This window comes from Heteronotia binoei, chromosome 1 (genome assembly GCF_032191835.1).
Source record: "Heteronotia binoei isolate CCM8104 ecotype False Entrance Well chromosome 1, APGP_CSIRO_Hbin_v1, whole genome shotgun sequence".
Lineage (NCBI taxonomy): Eukaryota > Metazoa > Chordata > Lepidosauria > Squamata > Gekkonidae > Heteronotia > Heteronotia binoei.
Genome location: NC_083223.1, coordinates 229,703,936 through 229,721,957, shown reverse-complemented (window position 1 = coordinate 229,721,957; position 18,022 = coordinate 229,703,936). Strand labels below are relative to the sequence as shown.

The 18,022-nt window shown below is 45.1% G+C and overlaps 1 protein-coding gene across 6 annotated transcripts in view; it reads left to right on the top strand.

Moving 5' to 3' along the window:
* NRXN1 (neurexin 1) overlaps positions 1 to 18,022 on the top strand; it is a 1,496,060-nt gene that overhangs the window by 594,236 nt on the left and 883,802 nt on the right. For all 6 annotated transcript variants that reach the window (XM_060249064.1, XM_060249053.1, XM_060249035.1 and 3 more), the window contains one exon: positions 4,138 to 4,576. In XM_060249064.1, coding sequence (XP_060105047.1) covers positions 4,138 to 4,576 — 439 coding nt within the window. The remainder of the gene's footprint in view (positions 1 to 4,137; positions 4,577 to 18,022) is intronic.

The window sequence follows — 18,022 nt, the reverse complement described above, 5'->3', positions numbered from 1 at the left end:
TGGTTTAGAGGAGCAAGAAATGTAACAGCAAAATAGCTGTATGCAGAAATCTTTTAAACAAATGGTTTGGACACATATCCTAATTTGAAAATGATAGATTGACTTTTCCCAGATAATATGGGCTAAGTTTTAAAAATGGTATTTTTGCATCCCATTTTAGTGTAATTTTTGTTGTTGTGCAAGCGGGTGAAGAATAAAGCCCCCTTTATTATTAACTCGATAAAGGTTTGCCAAGTGATAGAATGGTCAGATGGAGGGATCTGGTCCTATATCTAACCTAAACCCTTCTCTATCTCTTTCCTATTACTTCAGCTGTATTAGGTCCTACAGAAATGTTTTTAAGAGAAACAGGCAGGAGTACATCATTTCTCTTTTTGCTAAGAGATTTCTCTTAGCAAAGAGATTTTGCTAAGAGAATTCTCTACAAGAGAAACCTATTCTCTTTCCATCAGCGCTTAAAGAGGCGGTGGTCCGTCTCCTCTTGAAAAAAACAACGTTAGACCCGGCCGAATTGGCACATTACCGGCCGGTCTCGAATTTGCCCTTTTTGGGCAAACTTATTGAGAGGGCAGTGGCGTTGCAGCTACAGAGTTTCCTGGAGGACGCTTCTGTCCTTGACCCCTACCAGTCTGGCTTTCGCCCGGGCCATGGGACGGAGACAGTGCTGGTCGCCCTGGTGGATGACCTTCAGCGGCATCTGGATCAAGGCGGCTTGGGGGTGCTGATGCTGTTAGACCTATCGGCAGCGTTCGATACGGTCGACCATCGGTTGCTGGCCTGCCGTCTTGCCGATGCGGGGATTCAGGGGTTGGCCTTGCAATGGCTTTCCTCTTTCCTCGACAGTCGGGGACAAAGGGTGGCGATTGGGGACTAACTGTCCCAGAGACACACGCTTGATTGCGGAGTGCCTCAAGGGGCGGTACTCTCCCCGATGTTATTTAACATCTATATGCGCCCCCTTGCCCAGATTGCCCGAGGGTATGGGTTGGGTTGTCATCAGTATGCTGATGACACCCAGCTCTATCTACTTATGGACGGCCGGCCTGCCTGCGCCCCAGAAAATCTGGACCGGGCATTACAGGCAGTGGCTAGGTGGCTTAGGCTGAGCGGGCTGAAGCTGAATCCGGCGAAGACAGAGGTCCTTTTCTTGGGTCGTTGTGGCCCGGGAAGGGAAATCTCCCTGCCAGTTTTTGACGGGGCGCCGTTGACAGCGGCGCACAGGGTCAGAAGTCTGGGGGTACTATTGGAGCCTTCATTGACAATGGAGGCTCAGATAGCAGCCACTGCCAAGTCTGCATTTTTTCATCTTAGGCGGGCGAGGCAGTTGGCCCCTTTCCTGGAGCACAACGACCTAGCAACGGTGATTCATGCCACGGTCACCTCGAGGTTGGACTACTGTAATGCCCTCTACATGGGGCTACCCCTGTGCCGAACCCGGAAACTGCAGTTAGTGCAGAATGCCGCTGCCCGGCTGCTACTAGGGCTCCCAAGATGGGAGCACATTCGGTCGGGGCTTCGGGATCTGCACTGGCTGCCAATAACATTCCGAGTCCGGTACAAGGTGTTGGTCATTACCTTTAAAGCCCTATATGGCCTAGGACCTGCCTACCTTAGGGACCGTCTCTCCCCACACGTTCCCCTGAGAGTACTACGATCGGGCTCACAAAATCTGCTAGTAATCCTCGGGCCAAAGGAGGCCCATCTGAAATCCACCAGGGATCGGGCCTTCTCAGTAACGGCGCCTTACTGGTGGAACCAGCTGCTGGAAGAGGTGAGGGCCCTGCGGGACCTAGGGCAGTTCCGCAGGGCCTGTAAGACAGTCCTCTTCCGGCTGGCCTACAACAACTAACTGACACTGAGAATTTCTGGATGGAATTAGAATGCATTTAACAGACCGCTGGTTTTATGTTTTATGTTTTATTAATTTACTGTTTTAATCCTATTATGTAAATGTTTTTAAGATAAACTTGTGGGACTAGTTGGCTGCTTTGGGGATAAACAGGAATTCTGGGTGGTTAAGAAAGGGGGTATTTTTCAGCTGCTTCATGTTGACAGAGATCTTAAGTATTTAATAAATAGGTTTGGTCCTTTGACATTGTTTAGATCTCATCTGAGGCACTGGCAGAAGTAGTATCGTTTTCATTTGCTTAATTAGGAAGAACTCTAAGGGACGCCAAAGATATGGGGAAGGTACCCTATGCATCCATTCATGGCTCACCAGATCTTTGATGTCTTGGTTTGTAATCCTAATATTGACCCACATGGGAATGGGGGATGAGATTCCACAGGTGAGAGAAAACAGAGCACAGCAGTAGTGCCAGGCTGAGATTTCAGTCAGGATGAAGTTGCCTAAACACTAGTGATTCATTGAGGCTATATATTAGAGATTGTAACCTGCACAATATAGAAGTGTGGTGTTTAAATTTTAGAAATTACCTATACATAGCCCTAATATATACAATGAGACTCTGACATCTTCATTCTAGGTGCAGGGGCAATGCTAAGCTTGCCCTACACAAGAAGGGGGCTATCTAGGGGTCAATTACAATGTTGCAGAAATATTGTCATGTGGCAAGATGCCATACCTGGTTCTCGTCAAGGTCTAGTCTATAGTAATCTACATAGCTAGACTGAATATAGAAAGAGTGGAGTTTTCTAGTTGCCTAAGTCCAGAAGCCTGCCTTCCATCAGAGGTATCACATAACCTTCTCTGGCTTACTGTTGTTAGATAACTTCTTGTTTATATGGCATATCTCCCTTTAGTTCCTTTCTTTCTTTGACCAGAGCTGGGTATTGGCATACAGACCAAGGCTGGTTTCACACTGTGCAATTGATGCAATATTATCTCGTAGGGAAAAAAACCCGCTTGAGTTTGGTCCATTTTTGGGCTGTCAGACAGCAGCCCCTGAAGGGACAGGATCCCAGCAGCGGTCCATGGTTGCCCATTCACACTGCTAGCATGGCTCAACCATGACCCGCTGCAGAAAGGGCCGTTCTTTTAAAAAAGGTCCTCTGTGTATGCGCTCAAGCAGAAAAGCACACAAGCGCTCCAAGATGTGCCAGAAATGGCTTGGCATGATCACACGACTCTTATGCTTATGAGACACCCTGGAGCATTCTGACATCAGCCGATTATGCGACCTACATTCTATTCAGGGGGATGCTACTGGAAAAATCCAGGTAGCTTTTTAATGTGGATAGGAGGCGTCTGGAGATGGGGTGAGAACAGGTGCAGCTCGGTGGGCAGATGTGCTTGTGTGATCATGTGCTTTTAATCTGAATGGGAGGCAGGGCTATGTCAGGCCAAACCTCCTATGTGAAACCACCCTTAGTTTTTACCTACAGTCCCATAGGACCTAACAAAGTGCTCTCACTTAACATTTTATTTATTTACAAAATCCTGCCCTTTTGCCCTTGCAAGGGCTACCAAGTCAGCTAACAATCTAAAACATACATGACAAAATCACATTTTAAAACCCTTAAAATCAACGTCCTCCAAAATACACATCATTAAACAAACAAAGTTTGAGTCCTGTAGCACCTGTAAGACCAACAAAGTTTTATTCAAGGTATAAACTTTCATGTGCATGCAGACAAAAGGCTATACGTTGAATAAAAGTATGTTGTTCTTAATGGTGCCACTGGACTCCAGCTTTGTTTTACTGCTTCAGACTAACACTGTTGCCCACCTGAATCTATCATTAAACCTATGTAATGACGGCACTAATTCGTAAGCTGCTTACTATATGGGTAGGTACAGAATTTCCATATCTCTTGCAGCCACACATTCCCAGCTATAGAAGGCAGATTCTAATGTCTGTGTGTGTGTGTGTGTGTGTGTAAAGTGCTGTCAAGTCACAGCTGATTCATGGTGACCCCCAGCAAGGGGCTTTCAAGGCAATTGAGAAGCAGAGGTATTTTGTTATTGCCTTCCTCTGCAGAGTCCTCCTTGGTGGTCTTCCTTCCAAACACTGACCCTGCTTAGTTCCTAAGATCTGACAATATCAGGCCACCCTGTGCCACCTTCCCTCTCCTGATTCTGATACATGAAGTTTTATCATATTAGTGTATCTAACTACATTCAATTTTGCTTGCATTGCTTAGTCCACTGTGGTAATAAGTGTGTTTTCTCTACAGGTTGTATATAAAAATAATGATGTGAGGCTGGAACTATCTCGGCTTGCCAAACAAGGAGATCCTAAAATGAAGATCCATGGAATTGTAGCATTTAAATGTGAGGATGTAGCAACCTTGGACCCAATCACTTTTGAAACACCAGAGTCTTTTATCTCTTTGCCAAAGTGGAATGCAAAGAAAACAGGATCAATATCATTTGACTTCCGCACTACTGAGCCAAATGGGTTAATCCTTTTCAGTCATGGCAAACCACGACATCAAAAAGATGCCAAACATCCACAAATGGTCAAGGTTGACTTCTTTGCTATTGAAATGCTTGATGGCCACCTCTACCTGCTGCTGGATATGGGATCCGGTACAATTAAAATAAAAGCTTTGCTAAAGAAGGTGAATGATGGAGAGTGGTACCATGTTGACTTTCAAAGGGATGGACGATCTGGTAAGTGTGGGGAGGGGGAAATCTATTCTTCTTTATGTTTTCTGTAAAACCCAAGAGAACTGAGTAATGTCCCCTGCACTAAAAAAAGATGTATCATTTGAGATTGCACATAATTAATGTAGGATATTCATAGAAAACAAAATATTTGTAAAGTACCCATAATAGGACAAACTCCAGATAATCAAGCATTACCCATTTTGCAGATATAACATTTGGGAGAGGTGAAACACTATCCTAAAAAGAGATACACCTTTGTAAGCCCATTGCTTTCAATGGAGTCAGAAGGGTGTAACTGCTTAAGATGGCTCTGTAAAACCAGACCTCGGATTCAGTGGGAGCTCACAGGAGCTCAGCTTCTGAACCTTTCTGAGAGTTCCACCTCCTTGTCCATTGAATAGTAGGTGCAGCTGCATAACAATCCCTGGATGAGCTCCACCACCTGTTTTTCTACAAAATGACCCTCTGTGTAAAACATATGCTCAGCCAGCAACAAGCTGGAGGGCTGGGGGCATGGGGGAGACACCAGTGGTGATGGCATGACATTAATTCCAGGTTTTCTCCATAAGTGATGTAATCCCCCATAATTTTTCATTCCTCTAGGGATTGCTGTAAATTCCATGGTATTAGGGAATTCCTAGAGAAAACTGATGTCACTACTAGGCTTTCTCCAGAAGTGGCATTGTGCTTTCACTGACAGCAGTGACAAAATCTCCCACTGTATCAGTAGCAATTCTGTCCATCCAAAAACATCCAATCTGATTTGCTGGGGATGTTCAGTTGAGCTCTGTTTTCTGTATGTAACAGAGAAGAAGGTATCTGAAGTGAGCAGTTGCTCAGAAAATCTCATCCCCTGCCACAAATTTTGTTAATCTTTGGGGTGCTACTGGATTCTTGCTCTTTTCTTATGCTGCAGACAGATCTAGAAACAAAAAAGATTCATGGTTGCCTAGATCTTATTTTCCTTGTTATTTTATATCTACCAGGAAGACTGAATCATCTTGAATATATCAGGACAGTGTGCCCAATTGAACTGGTTTACTTATTTCAATGCAAAGGATTTCATCACAGAGAATGAGAAAGCTCATTGTGTATCTGGAAATAGTGTTACGGGAAGAGGGATTTCTTTTTCCAAAATTGGGTTTTTCTGATAAAGCCATTGACTCATTAACCTTTTTCTCTTTTAAAAGAGGGATTTCTCAACACACCATTTTGTAACTTGAGCTTTTGCCACTGGTTTATCTTACAGACCACATAATGGTACTCTAGCAGGAAGACAGGGTAGTTTGGGAAGACAATGCTTGCCTCTGAGCATCTACCAAGTGAAATTCTTAAAGTCCACAGAACTCCCTTCCTGCCTCACCTCTCTTTGAATTTATCTTTGATTAAAACAGAATTTATTAGAAACAGGCTCCAGATCCTAAATGTAGAAATAGATTGTTGGATTTCAGGAGGAAATTGGCTAACAGGACTGCCAAGCTTCCAGGTGGGGCAGAGGTACTCCTGCTTTGGGAGTCCCCAACCCGCCAACCCAGTGTGGGCTGGCAGGGGTATCCCCTCCCAACGTTATTGCACCGGTGACGTCATGTGCCAGTACCTCTAGAAGCTCCCAGAAAAACTTTGTGGTTTTCCCAGACGCTCTAGCAATTTGGGAGGAAAACTATGGTACCATAGAGTTTTCCTCCCAGATTGCTAGAGCATCCAGAACCATAAAGTTTTCTTGGAAGCTCTTAAAGCGGCTGGCATGCAACGTCTCTGGTGCGATGATGTCATTTACGAGTGACATCATTGCACTGTGCGTGCTACGCTCATGCAAAAAAAGCCGTGGGGGTTTGGCAACCCTATTGACTAAAGATAATTTAACAGAATTTCTCCTAACACTATCCACAAGCAAAAATAGCCAATAACCGTTTTCCATTGAATACTAGAAATTCTTGTATTGTGTAATGCTTCTCTTGTTCTGTCTCTTTGGAAGTTTTTCCATGCCTCTTCCCTCTCCTGTTCAGCCACACTCCAGCTAAATAAGGAAGTTTATTGTTATCTCCAGGGCAAAGTCTGTTCCAGTCAAGGGATGAGGCCCAATCTAGTAATTACATTTAGTCATGAGTCTGGTTGGGTTTCCTGCATCTGACTTTGATGCTTGAACAGCCAAACACAGTGTTAGGGAACCAAAGTTCCCAAGCAAACCACCATGTAGTTTGGTTCAGGCTCATTGTATGGGAAAAGGAGGGACTTCTGCCTTCTTCCCCACACTGTTTTCCTGGGCTGAAACAGGCTTGGAAAAGGGAGTTCTATTTGCCCTGCAGTATTCAGTGCACATGGAGAAGAAGAAGATGATGGTGGTGATATTGGATTTATATCCCGCCCTCCACTCCAAATCTCAGAGTCTCAGAGCGGCTCACAATCTCCTTTGTCTTCCTCCCCCACAATAGACACCCTGTGAGGTGTGTGGGGCGGAGAGGACTCTCACAGCAGCTGCCCTTTCAAGGACAACCTCTGCCAGAGCTATGGCTGATCCAAGGCCATTCCAGCAGGTGCAAGTGGAGGAGTGGGGAATCCGATTCTCCCAGATAAGAGTCCGCCCACTTAATCACTACACCAAACTGGCTCTCACTAAACCAAATTACAACAGGCCAAACAGGATTACCCTGAGACCATTTTGGTTCAGGAAAACATTATGGGGAGGAAGTCTAAAGACCCTCCTCTAACTAGGGTTGCCAAGTCCAATTTAAGAAATATCTGGGGACTTTGGGGGTGGAGCCAGGAGACTTTGGGGGTGGAGCCAGGAGACATTGGGGCGGAGCCAAGATCAAGGCTGTGACAAGCATCATGAACTCCAAAGGGAGTTCTGGCCATCACATTTAAAGGGACGGCACACCTTTTCAATTCCTTCCTCCCATAGGATGTAATGAAGGATAGGGGCACCTTCTTTTGGGGCTCATAGAATTGGACCCCCTTGTCCAATTGTTTTGAAACTTGGGGGGTATTTGGGGGAGAGGCACTAGATGCTGTACTGAACATTTGGTGCCTCTACCTCAAAAAACAGCCCCCCCCCAGAGCCCCAGATACCCGCGGATCAATTCTCCATTATTTCCTATAGGAATACATCTCCATAGGGAATAATAAAGTTCCCAGCAGACATTTCCCTCCCCTCCCCCCGCTTTCTGACGACCCTGAAGTGGGGGGAGGGCCTCCAAACCAGGGGATCCCCTGCCCCCACCTGGGGATTGGCAACCCTACAGCGGGAGGAGGAGGGCCCAGACCCCCCTCGGGTGACCCCCACCCCCCGGGCAGGGCGAGGAGGGGATACCTTGCTCGCTGGGGATGTAGGTCTCGTCATAGTCTTCCTCCAAGATGAGCTGGTCCCCGATCCGGATGGTGGTGGCGGCAGCGGCAGGACCAGCCATGGCAGCAGCCCGCCCACCAGCGGCTCCCCCCTCGCCCCAAGTGGACCCAGGGGACAGGCAAGGAGCCACCCCCACCTGCCCTCCCTGGGAGCCGCGCTCCCACCCCCCAGGGGGCCAAGCCAGCAGCTGCCGGGTGGCAGGCGAGTGAGCCTCTGCTTGGCGTTGCCCCGGAGACCGAGCAGGAAGGGGAGGCACTTCCGCGCGTGGCCTGGAGTGGCCCTCTCGCTTCTCCCCCCTGAGGCCGCGCTGGAAGGTGGGCGGGCAGCTAAGGCGTCTGAGGAGGAGGCACTTCCCAGCACAGCCTAGAGCGGCACACTCTCCCACCCCCCCCATGCTCCTGGCCCGGGCCGCCCCCCCCCTACTCCACTTCAGAGGTGGCGCAGGCGATGCCGCTGCGCCGCCGCCGCCCCCTTCCCGCCCCATCCCAGCCACGGTAAAGCGGAGAAGGGGCGGCTCGCCACGCTCCTTCGCGCCGTTTCTTCCCCCGCTTCTGTTTTTTGGGGAGCGGGGGAAGAGGCTGGAAAACCTGGGGTCCCCCGCTAGGGCGGGAGGGTTGGGACCCCTACCTCTAACTGAGCTGAATTGGGTCTTAGTACAGCTGGATTTCCTGATTACATTTGGCTCTTCAGACAATTAGAACTGGATTTGAGAAACCTGACCCACCTCATGGCCAAACATAATGTTTTTTGGGGCCTGAGATTTATTAGAACTTGTGTCATGGCCCTTTGAGTTGTGGCCATACCTATCTACTCTGTGAAACTAGAACTTTGGAGGCCATGTACAGACAATACATTTGACTTAAACTTGCTTTTAAGTTATAGCTGGCATTAATTCAGTTTTAATTATGTGTTTTACTGCATTTATTGTTTGTGATTTTAATGTATTATGTGGGAAGCTGCTCCAAGCCATTCATGGGAGGAGCCAGGGAGGCAGGATTAACAGAAATAATAAATAAATAATTCTCACTAGAGGGAGGAGGGGAGGGCTTGAGAGTCAGCAAAAAAAAAAAAGAAGACGTGGTGGTGTGCTAAACTGGAGAAGCACTGTGTCAGAAAACCATCCCATTATGGTGTTGGAAATTATATTCCCATTAAAATTTGTTGTCACAGTACAAGCAAAGGATCTAGACACAAAATTGGCTGGAGAAAAAAATATGGTTCCAGAATATTTCCATTCTCCTGGAACACTAACACCTAGTTCCCATGCCTGCTTGCATTTTATTTATTTATTTATTTCAGTGGATTTCTATTCCGCCCTTTCCCATAAGGGCTCATGGCAGATTCCAATACATCACACAATTAAAACCGATAATACATCCATAGATAAATAAAACAATAGTGGGGAGGCCTTTACTTAACGATCTTACAGCATATTGTTGAATAATACCGTCGCCACGGAAAAACTGTAAGATGTATAACATCAAGATTTTAATATTAATATAATCTTAGAATGCTTTTTAATTACAATGATGATTAATTTTATAAATGTTTGATTTTAATATGTATGTACATATAATGTGTATTGTTTTAATTGTTGAAGTACCTGTGTTGTGAGCTGCCCTGAGCCTGCTTCGGCGGGGAGTGGGGGATACAAATTAAATATTATTATTATTATTACTATTAATTAAACAGTCAACACATTTTAAAATTTAAGACAATTGAGCCAATAGCTCAATTTAAGTACAAATCAAGGCAGCATGGAAAAGGTAGACACCTAACCTAGGTGTCCAAAAATTACAGTTACGTTGACCCGATCTCTTCCAGTCCAGATGATAGTCCTGTTCAGATGGTAGTCAGTATCAGTCAGTATCAGTGTGGGGAGGCCAGTTAGATGGTGTGACTAGTTAAGGACGCCTGCCCACCTCAGCCAAAAGCCTGGTGGAACAGCTCCATTTTACAGGCCCTCTGGAATGGAAGGGTGCGAATCTCCAGAGGAAGCTGATTCCACCATTTATACCAGGCATGGGAACCATCATAGGAATGCTTTATTGAGTGGGGAGAAATATGGCACATTAGGGCTGCCAGCCTCCAGGTGAGATCTCCCACTTTTACAACTGATTTCCAGCCACTCTGCAAAGTAGGGTTGCCAGCCTCAGGGGGTGGGGCTGGAGATCTCCTGTTTTTACAACTGAGCAGGCAGAGATCAGCCCCCCTAGAGAAATTGGCTGTTTTGAAGGGTGAACTCTATAGCATTGTACCATGCTGAGGCCTGTCCCCTCCCCAAAGCCCACCCTCTCCCAGATCCACCCCCCAAAGTCTCCAGGTATTTTCCAACACAGACTGGGTAACGCTATGTATTATATAAGATACTAACAATGTAATTCTAAACAGAATCACATGCTTTTAAGAACACTGAAGTCAATGTGTTTAGAATGGAACACTTCTGTTTTAGATTGCATTGTATTTTTTCTCTCTGTGTATTTCAAGGCTATACTAGACATCACAACAGATATAGGAGTCCTGATTAAAATAGCAGCCTTGGATCTTATCATTTCTCCTTCCCCAGCAATATCTAGTAATTCAGAACATATGACTTGGAGACATAGTGCTCCGAGTTTCTCTTCCCTTGGAACTATCAGCCAGTGAAGCAGAGCAGGAGCAAGGAAACCTGGAGTACAGTAATATCTTGTCACATATTTTGTGTTACTAGACATTAAAGGGCAATACAAGGAGGAGATGTAGTGCTACTATTTTCAGTGGCAGCTGTGCGTCTGATGTAATGTCTAGTTCCAGCCTCGGCCGAATTGATTTGCTGTTGGCAATTAATCCAAACTCTATTAGCTAGTAGAATGTGTTAGTCTATGTTACAATATTTCTCTTGACAATGACAGCAGGATTCCAAGCCAAGTTTCTGCTAAAAGCAAAACAGAATGTAGAGTGATATATAATTATTGCACTACATAATAAGACTGTAACTTATGATATCATGATACTCTGGGAATTTATAATATGAGCACCAGTTTATATGAAATGGGCAGTTCTGTGATGCTTTCTTCCCAACATTATTTTTGTGGTGTTTTTTTACATTAAAAGTTGCTAAGGGCTTGCTTCAGGAGGTCATACATAGGTCTATCCCAGATATGTCAAGCATATGGCCCATCAAGTAACTGGAGGGAAACCAGTCTGAATATGGACTGGATCGCCTATATTAGGGTATTATACCCCCCCCCTGCTGAGGTACCTTCCTTCTCCAAATGCAGGCCTTCCCTCAGATCTCCAGGGGTTGCCCAACCCAGAATTGGCAACCATAAGGGGCAAGGAGGGCTGGTGTGTCTCCAAGCTCTGCTGGGAGGGGGGTAATGGGTCATGGTCAGTGGTAAAATATCTCTATTACCTGGCATCACATTTCATGACATACATATGGCTCAGTCCAGCAAAGTAACATTTATGTCTAATCCAGCTCTTGTAACAAATGAGTTTGACACCTCTGGTCTATCCTTTCCTGCAGTTAGTCTACCCCACAATGGTTAAAGAATCATCCAAGGACTCTGCGAATCATTAGAGGTACATTAGAGGCTCTGTTGTAAGCTGCCCTGAACCCTGCTTACAATCTAAAAAATCAAATATAATAAATAAATACCTTTCTCATTTTTTCCCAGAAAGCCTGCCCAGTGTTTAGTGTTAAAGCATCTGTTTGGCATGCAGAAGGTCCCTGTTTCAATTCCTGTTATCTCCAGTTCAAAGGATCAGGTCATGTGAAAGACCTCCACCTAAGAACCTGGAGACTTGCTGCCAATCTGAGTGGACAACGCTGACTTTGGTAGACCAGTGATCCGAATCAGTAGAAGACAGCTTTATGTGTTCATGTGATAACTGTCTCAGGCTTTCATGAAGCTGCATTTAGGATATTACGGTTGTAAGATTTTTTTTAAAAAACAACTTGAGGCACCCCATCCATACTGAGGAGTACTCAGCCCAAGCACTCCTTCCAATCCAAACACTGTGCTTTGCACTGTGTGGGATTGGTACAGTTGCCAGTTGACTGGGACAGTCCAGTGCTTTCACTGACTGTCCAGATCACTACTGGACACCTGGCAATCTTATTGGAGGCCCAGTTATTATAGGTAATCTCCATGGCCATATGTGAAATGGGAAGGGGACAGTAAGGAATGCAAATGTGTGTGTTTTTTTTAAAAAATCAATGTTATTGTTTGGCACAGTACATTTAAAGAGTTGCTGCTGCTTTCACTAAGATGAGTGGTGCAACTCCTCCCTATTTTCAGGCATGTATGCCATCATCCACTGTCTTGCTGCTCTATTTGTTTCATTGCCCATCAGTACAGATTTTTTGCAGAATACATTACTATGGGATAGAGCAGGAATAGAAATGATCAGTTCTAAGAGTCCCAAGTACTTTACATATTGTATGATCCTAACAAGAACTCTGTGAGGTACTGACAAAAATTGTGGCAGAGTATGAGTTTTCATGAGTCACTGCTCACTTCTTCAGATACTAGTGACTCATGTAAGCTCATACCCTGCCACAAATTTTGTTATTATTTAAGGTGCTACTGGACTCTTACTTTTTTCTGATGCTACAGACAGACTAGCACAGCTACCCATCTTGATTTGTCTGTGAGGTACTGTTACGAAAGTAATTAGTATTGAATCCAAAGATTTGTTCCTGCTACAAACACTTCTGTTGAAGGAAGAGTAAGCAGAAGGGATCATTGGATCCAACCCACCATCTTCATAAGGGGGTGGGTAGTAGAGGCCCAACCCAACCAGTGAGTTGATGGCACAGATGAGAATTGAGCCAGGGACTTCCTGGTTGGTATATTGACCCTTATGCTACATAAGCACCTAGTGTGCTTCACATCCATGAAAGATTATTTATTTATTTATTACTTCACATTTATATCCCGCCCTCTCCGCAAGCAGACTCAGGGCGGCTTACAACATCATAAAAACAATCAATTCAATAAAACATATAAAACCATAATTTACTTATCAATTTTAAAACCATTCTAGCGCTGTTTCAATCCAATATAGGCGGTATTGACTTTCCGACTATGATCGCCAGCATTCTGTAGGATGTCCGGTGGCAGCCCCTTTTCAATCAAACCGCAAAAGCCTGTTTAAACAGTTCGGTCTTACAGGCCCTGCGGAACGCCGTCAAATCCCGCAGGGCCCTTATAGCTTCTGGGAGGGTGTTCCAAAGTTCTGGTGCTGCCACCGAAAAAGCCCTGGATCTTGTTATGCATAGCCTGGCTTCTTTTGGGCCAGGGGCAGACAACAGATTTTTTGTCCCTGATCGCAGTGCTCTCTGGGGGATATATGGGGAAAGGCGGTCCCGTAGATAGGCAGGTCCCTGACCATAGAGGGCTTTAAAGGTTAGTACCAACACCTTAAAGCGAACTCAGAACACAACAGGTAACCAGTGCAGCTCTCTCAGCACTGGCTGAATGTGCTCCCGTCGTGGCAGCCCCATTAACAGCCGTGCCGCAGCGTTCTGCACTAGTTGTAGTCTCCGGGTTAGCATCAGGGGTAGCCCCATGTAGAGAGCATTACAGTGATCTATTCTTGAGGTGACCGTAGCATGGATTACCGTTGCTAAGTCATTGCGCTCCAGGTAAGGGGCCAGCTGCCGCGCTTGCCGAAGATGAAAGAAGGCAGATCTAACGGTGGCTGCCACCTGAGCCTCCATTGTAAGGGAGGACTCAAGGAGCACGCCTAAGCTCTTGACCTTAGGGTGAGGAGAAAGAGATGTCTAGGAGACCTGTCTCTATATAGAAAGACACAATTTGTGGGTTCAATCCAGCCTAGATTTTTCTTCAGCAGAAGGGAACTTTCCTGTTCCCCCTCCCTTTGCAACCAGCTGATCTCACCAAATTACTGCTCTTAGGGGATAGAGGACCCTGAATAATGACATGAGAGTCTGCAGGAGGAACAGGAAACCTGTGGAAATTGCCAATTCCAACTGTAACCCACCTAAGCATTCAGAATCACATCTAGAATGTGCATTACCTACCTGGACTATGGGCTGGATCTCATATATCTGTTGCACTAGTACAGGAAGCAGAGGGAATCTCTTGCTTCAGGGGAAGGCTCCTTCTGTCAGAGAAAAACAGCTCTGCTAGTGTGATGGATTAATGGGATTCAACCCTTTTCCTGGAACCACTGAGACTAGACTACTGCAAAGCACTCTATCTATGTCTCCCCTTGAAGTTATCTTGGAGATTCCAGAAGGTACAGAATATTGCAGCTTGATTATTATCAGGAGCTAAGTGGAACATATATATTACACTGATTTTGCAGTCACTCCATTGACCTATCAGCTACCAGACCCAATTCAAGATACTGACCATCACAAGCAAAGTCCTTCATGGCCTGGGTTCATCATATCTGTCATCCCCTATGCTTTACCATGACAGCTTCTACTCAAGTGAGGCTGGCTTTCTGCAGGTGCCACCCTCCAAATGGACAAAATCAACAACTGCATTCTCAGTTATGGCCCCCACTTTGTGGAATGGTCTGCCTGATGAGGTCAGAAAGGCTCCCATACGCCTTACTTTCTGCAAGTATACCAAACTGAATTGTTCAGAAATACATTTTCATAAAAGTAATAGGACTAGACTATAATTAAATGTTTCAGATATTTATTTAAATATTCCCTTTTGTTTGGCTTGGGATGGAGCAAGACATTATTCTTAGCTTAAGAGTAAAAAATTCTAGCTCAATTATCAGTTATTTTATCCTTAATAAGATATTTATTTATCTATTGATTGATTGATTGGTGAACTGGACATTATCTTAAATGCTAAATAAGATATTCTACAATGTTATATATACCATAATACTTTATACATAGTAGAATTTTGTTATATATGGAATTAATCTACTTGATACTACTTCATCCAACAAAGTTCTGTATAACTTGGAATTTTTAAAATAAATTTATCATATGTTTAAAATTTTTTTCAGAAATATGCTTTGGTAGAGGAACAGGGACTGTGATCTATACTGTATCTAGGATGTAGTCTGTGACTATAAGTAAGATCTGACTATGCAGTTTCTGCAGTTTAACAGGTCACATTAATGCTTTTGCTTTGCTTCTGTTTGAGTTTGGCTCTGTTTTCAGATTTCTGCAAGCCAAACCTCTACTGCATTGTTTATCAGATGCCCTATTTGTATTGATTAAAATTGCCTCGTGCCTCTTGTCTCAGTGAGAAAGGTGGACTATATGTGTGATAAATAAAAAATAAAGCTGAAAAGTGTTAGATATCAGTAACTTTGAGTGTAGAAAAGATATTTAAGAATGAAAGGCTTCAAGGACATCCTCTTGGGAGCCAGTGATTTGCTTTTGTTATGATAATCATTGTTTTTACCTATCTCACAAGATTGCTGGTGTCAAAATGTTTCTCTGCTCTAAAATTACATTTGTAGTGTTCTTTATTTGAACCTCAACATTGTTTTTATTATGATGTGGTATATTTACTTTTCTCTTTCTCTTAGCAAAGTGCTGTAACATGTTAGTATGTACTTTCCTGGAACACTGTTCTTGACTTTTTAAAAGCTTTATTTCACAGCATTTTTCTGTGTACTGCTTCTCTGGTAGCTTTATTTCTGGTACTTTTTCTAGTCCATGTTTCTGGGACAGAACAAAGTTTGGCAATATATCAGGGTCAGTGGGGAGCATAATAGGGTTGCCAACTCCAGCTTGGAAAAATCCTGGAGATCTGAGGGTGGTGCCTGGGTAAGGTAAATTTGGAGCTCAGCAGGAATGTGAAGCCATAGAATCTGCCCTCCAGAAGCTGCCATACCTTCCAGGGAAACTGATCTCTGTAGTCTTGGGATTAGTTATAGTTCCAGGAGAAATACTATTAAGATAGATTTTGTCATCATTAAATAACTTGTTGACAAGTTGGTAAAATGTGGTTTGGATCCTGTTACCATTAGGTGGATCTGTAACTGAGATGAGATGACTGAGCTGGGGCAGTGGCTCGCCCCCTTTTAAAAAAGCCATCTCTGGACCCGGCTGAATTGGCTAATTACCGGCCGATGTCTAACTTGCCATTCATAGGCAAGATTATTGAAAGGGCTGTGGCAGTGCAGCTTCAGAGTTTTTTGGATGATGCATCCGTGCTTAATCCTCATCAATCCGGTTTACGGGATGGAGACGGTTCTGATCGCCCTCACAGATGACCTCCAGAGGCACCTGGACAGAGGTGGCTTGGCAGTGCTGGTGCTGTTAGACCTGTCGGCGTCGTTCGACACAGTCGACCATCAGCTACTGACCTGTCGCCTCGCCAACACTTGGATTCAGGGGTCGGCCTTGAACTGACTTTCCTCCTTCTTCCAGGGTTGGGACAGAGGGTGGCACTAGGAGGCGAACTATCCTGATGACACCCACTTGTATGTGGTGTGCTGCAGGGAGTGGTTCTTTCTCTGATGTCATTTAACATCTACATGCGCTCCCTCACCCAGGTTGCCCAGAGGTATGGGCTGGGCTGTCACCAGTATGCGGATGACACCCAGCTCTATCTGTTGATGGGTGGCCAGCCTGACTCCACCCTGGAAGATCTGTCTGCAGCATTGCATGCTGTGGCGGAGTGGCTCAGGCTGAATAGTCTGAAATTAAATCCAACGAAGATGGAGGTCCTGTATCTGAGTCGCCGCAGTCCGGGACCAGGGGTCCATTTACCAATTTTCGAAGGAGACCAGCTCATGCTGGCGCCCAAGGTTAAAAGCTTGGGGGTGCTCTTGGATCCTTCTTTAACAATGGAGGCCTAGATAGCTGCCACTGCTAAGTCAGCCTTTTACCATCTGCGGATGGTAAAGCAGTTGGTCCCCTTTCTGGAACGCGACAACTTGGCAACAGTGATCCATGTGATGGTCACCTCGAGACTTGATTACTGCAATGCTCTCTACATGGGGCTGCCCTTGTCCCAGATCCGGCGACTTCCGCTAGTGCAGAATGCTGCAGCCAGGCTGTTAATGGGAGTTTCTCCACGGGAACACATGCAGCCTGTGCTGAAAGCTCTGCACTGGCTACTGATAGGGTACCGGATTCGCTTCAAGGTGCTAGTCATAACCTTTAAAGCCTTATATGGCCAGGGTCCAGCATACCTTAGGGACCGCCTTTCCCTGCACATGCCCCAGCAAGCACTTCGGTCAGGGTCTCAAAACCTGTTGACTGTCCCCATCATCAGAGAAGTGAGGCTCAAAACAATGAGAGCCAGGGCCTTTTTCGTTGCTGCCCCTAACTGGTGGAATGAGTTGCTGGAGGAGGTTAGGGCCCTTTTACAGTTCTGCAGGGCCTGCAAAACGGCACTCTTCCACCAGGCATTTACATGATGGTAAAATCTGCAGCAACAGGACTGGCCCATAACAGGACTGGCCCACCAATGGCCTGGCCCATAACAGGACTGGCCCACCAATGGCCTATCTTATCACGCTATGGCAATCCTGAGACCTCTGAGTACAGCTAATGACCAAAATTCAGTCGTTGCCTGAAAATATTATAGTAGCACACGCAAAATGTTTTAACCAACTGTTTTATGTTTTTATTGTTGTTTATTTTACCGGTCACACTAATGTGCTTGTGTCAATCCTCGGTTTGTGAGCCGCCCTGAGCCTGCCTTTGGCAGGGAGGGCAGGATATAAGTAAAATAAATAAATAAAATGACTGGTTGACAGACCGTACCCAAAGAGTGCTTGTGAATGGTTTCTCATCCTCTTGGAGAGGAGTGACAAGTGGAGTGCCTCAAGGATCAGTCCTGGGACCTGTTTTGTTCAACATCTTTATAAATGATTTGGATGAAGGAATAGAGGGAATGCTTATTAAATTTGCAGATGATACTAAATTGGGAGGGGTTGCAAATACAGTAGAAGACAGAAACAGGATACAGGATGACCTTGACAGAATGGAAAACTGGGCTAAAATCAAGAAAATGAATTTTAACAGGGATAAATGTAAAGTTCTGCATTTTGGTAGGAAAAATCCAATGCATAGTTATAGGATGTGGGAGACTTGTCTTAGCAGTAGTATATGTGAAAAGGATCTAGGGGTCTTAGTGGATCATACGCTGAACAGGATCATA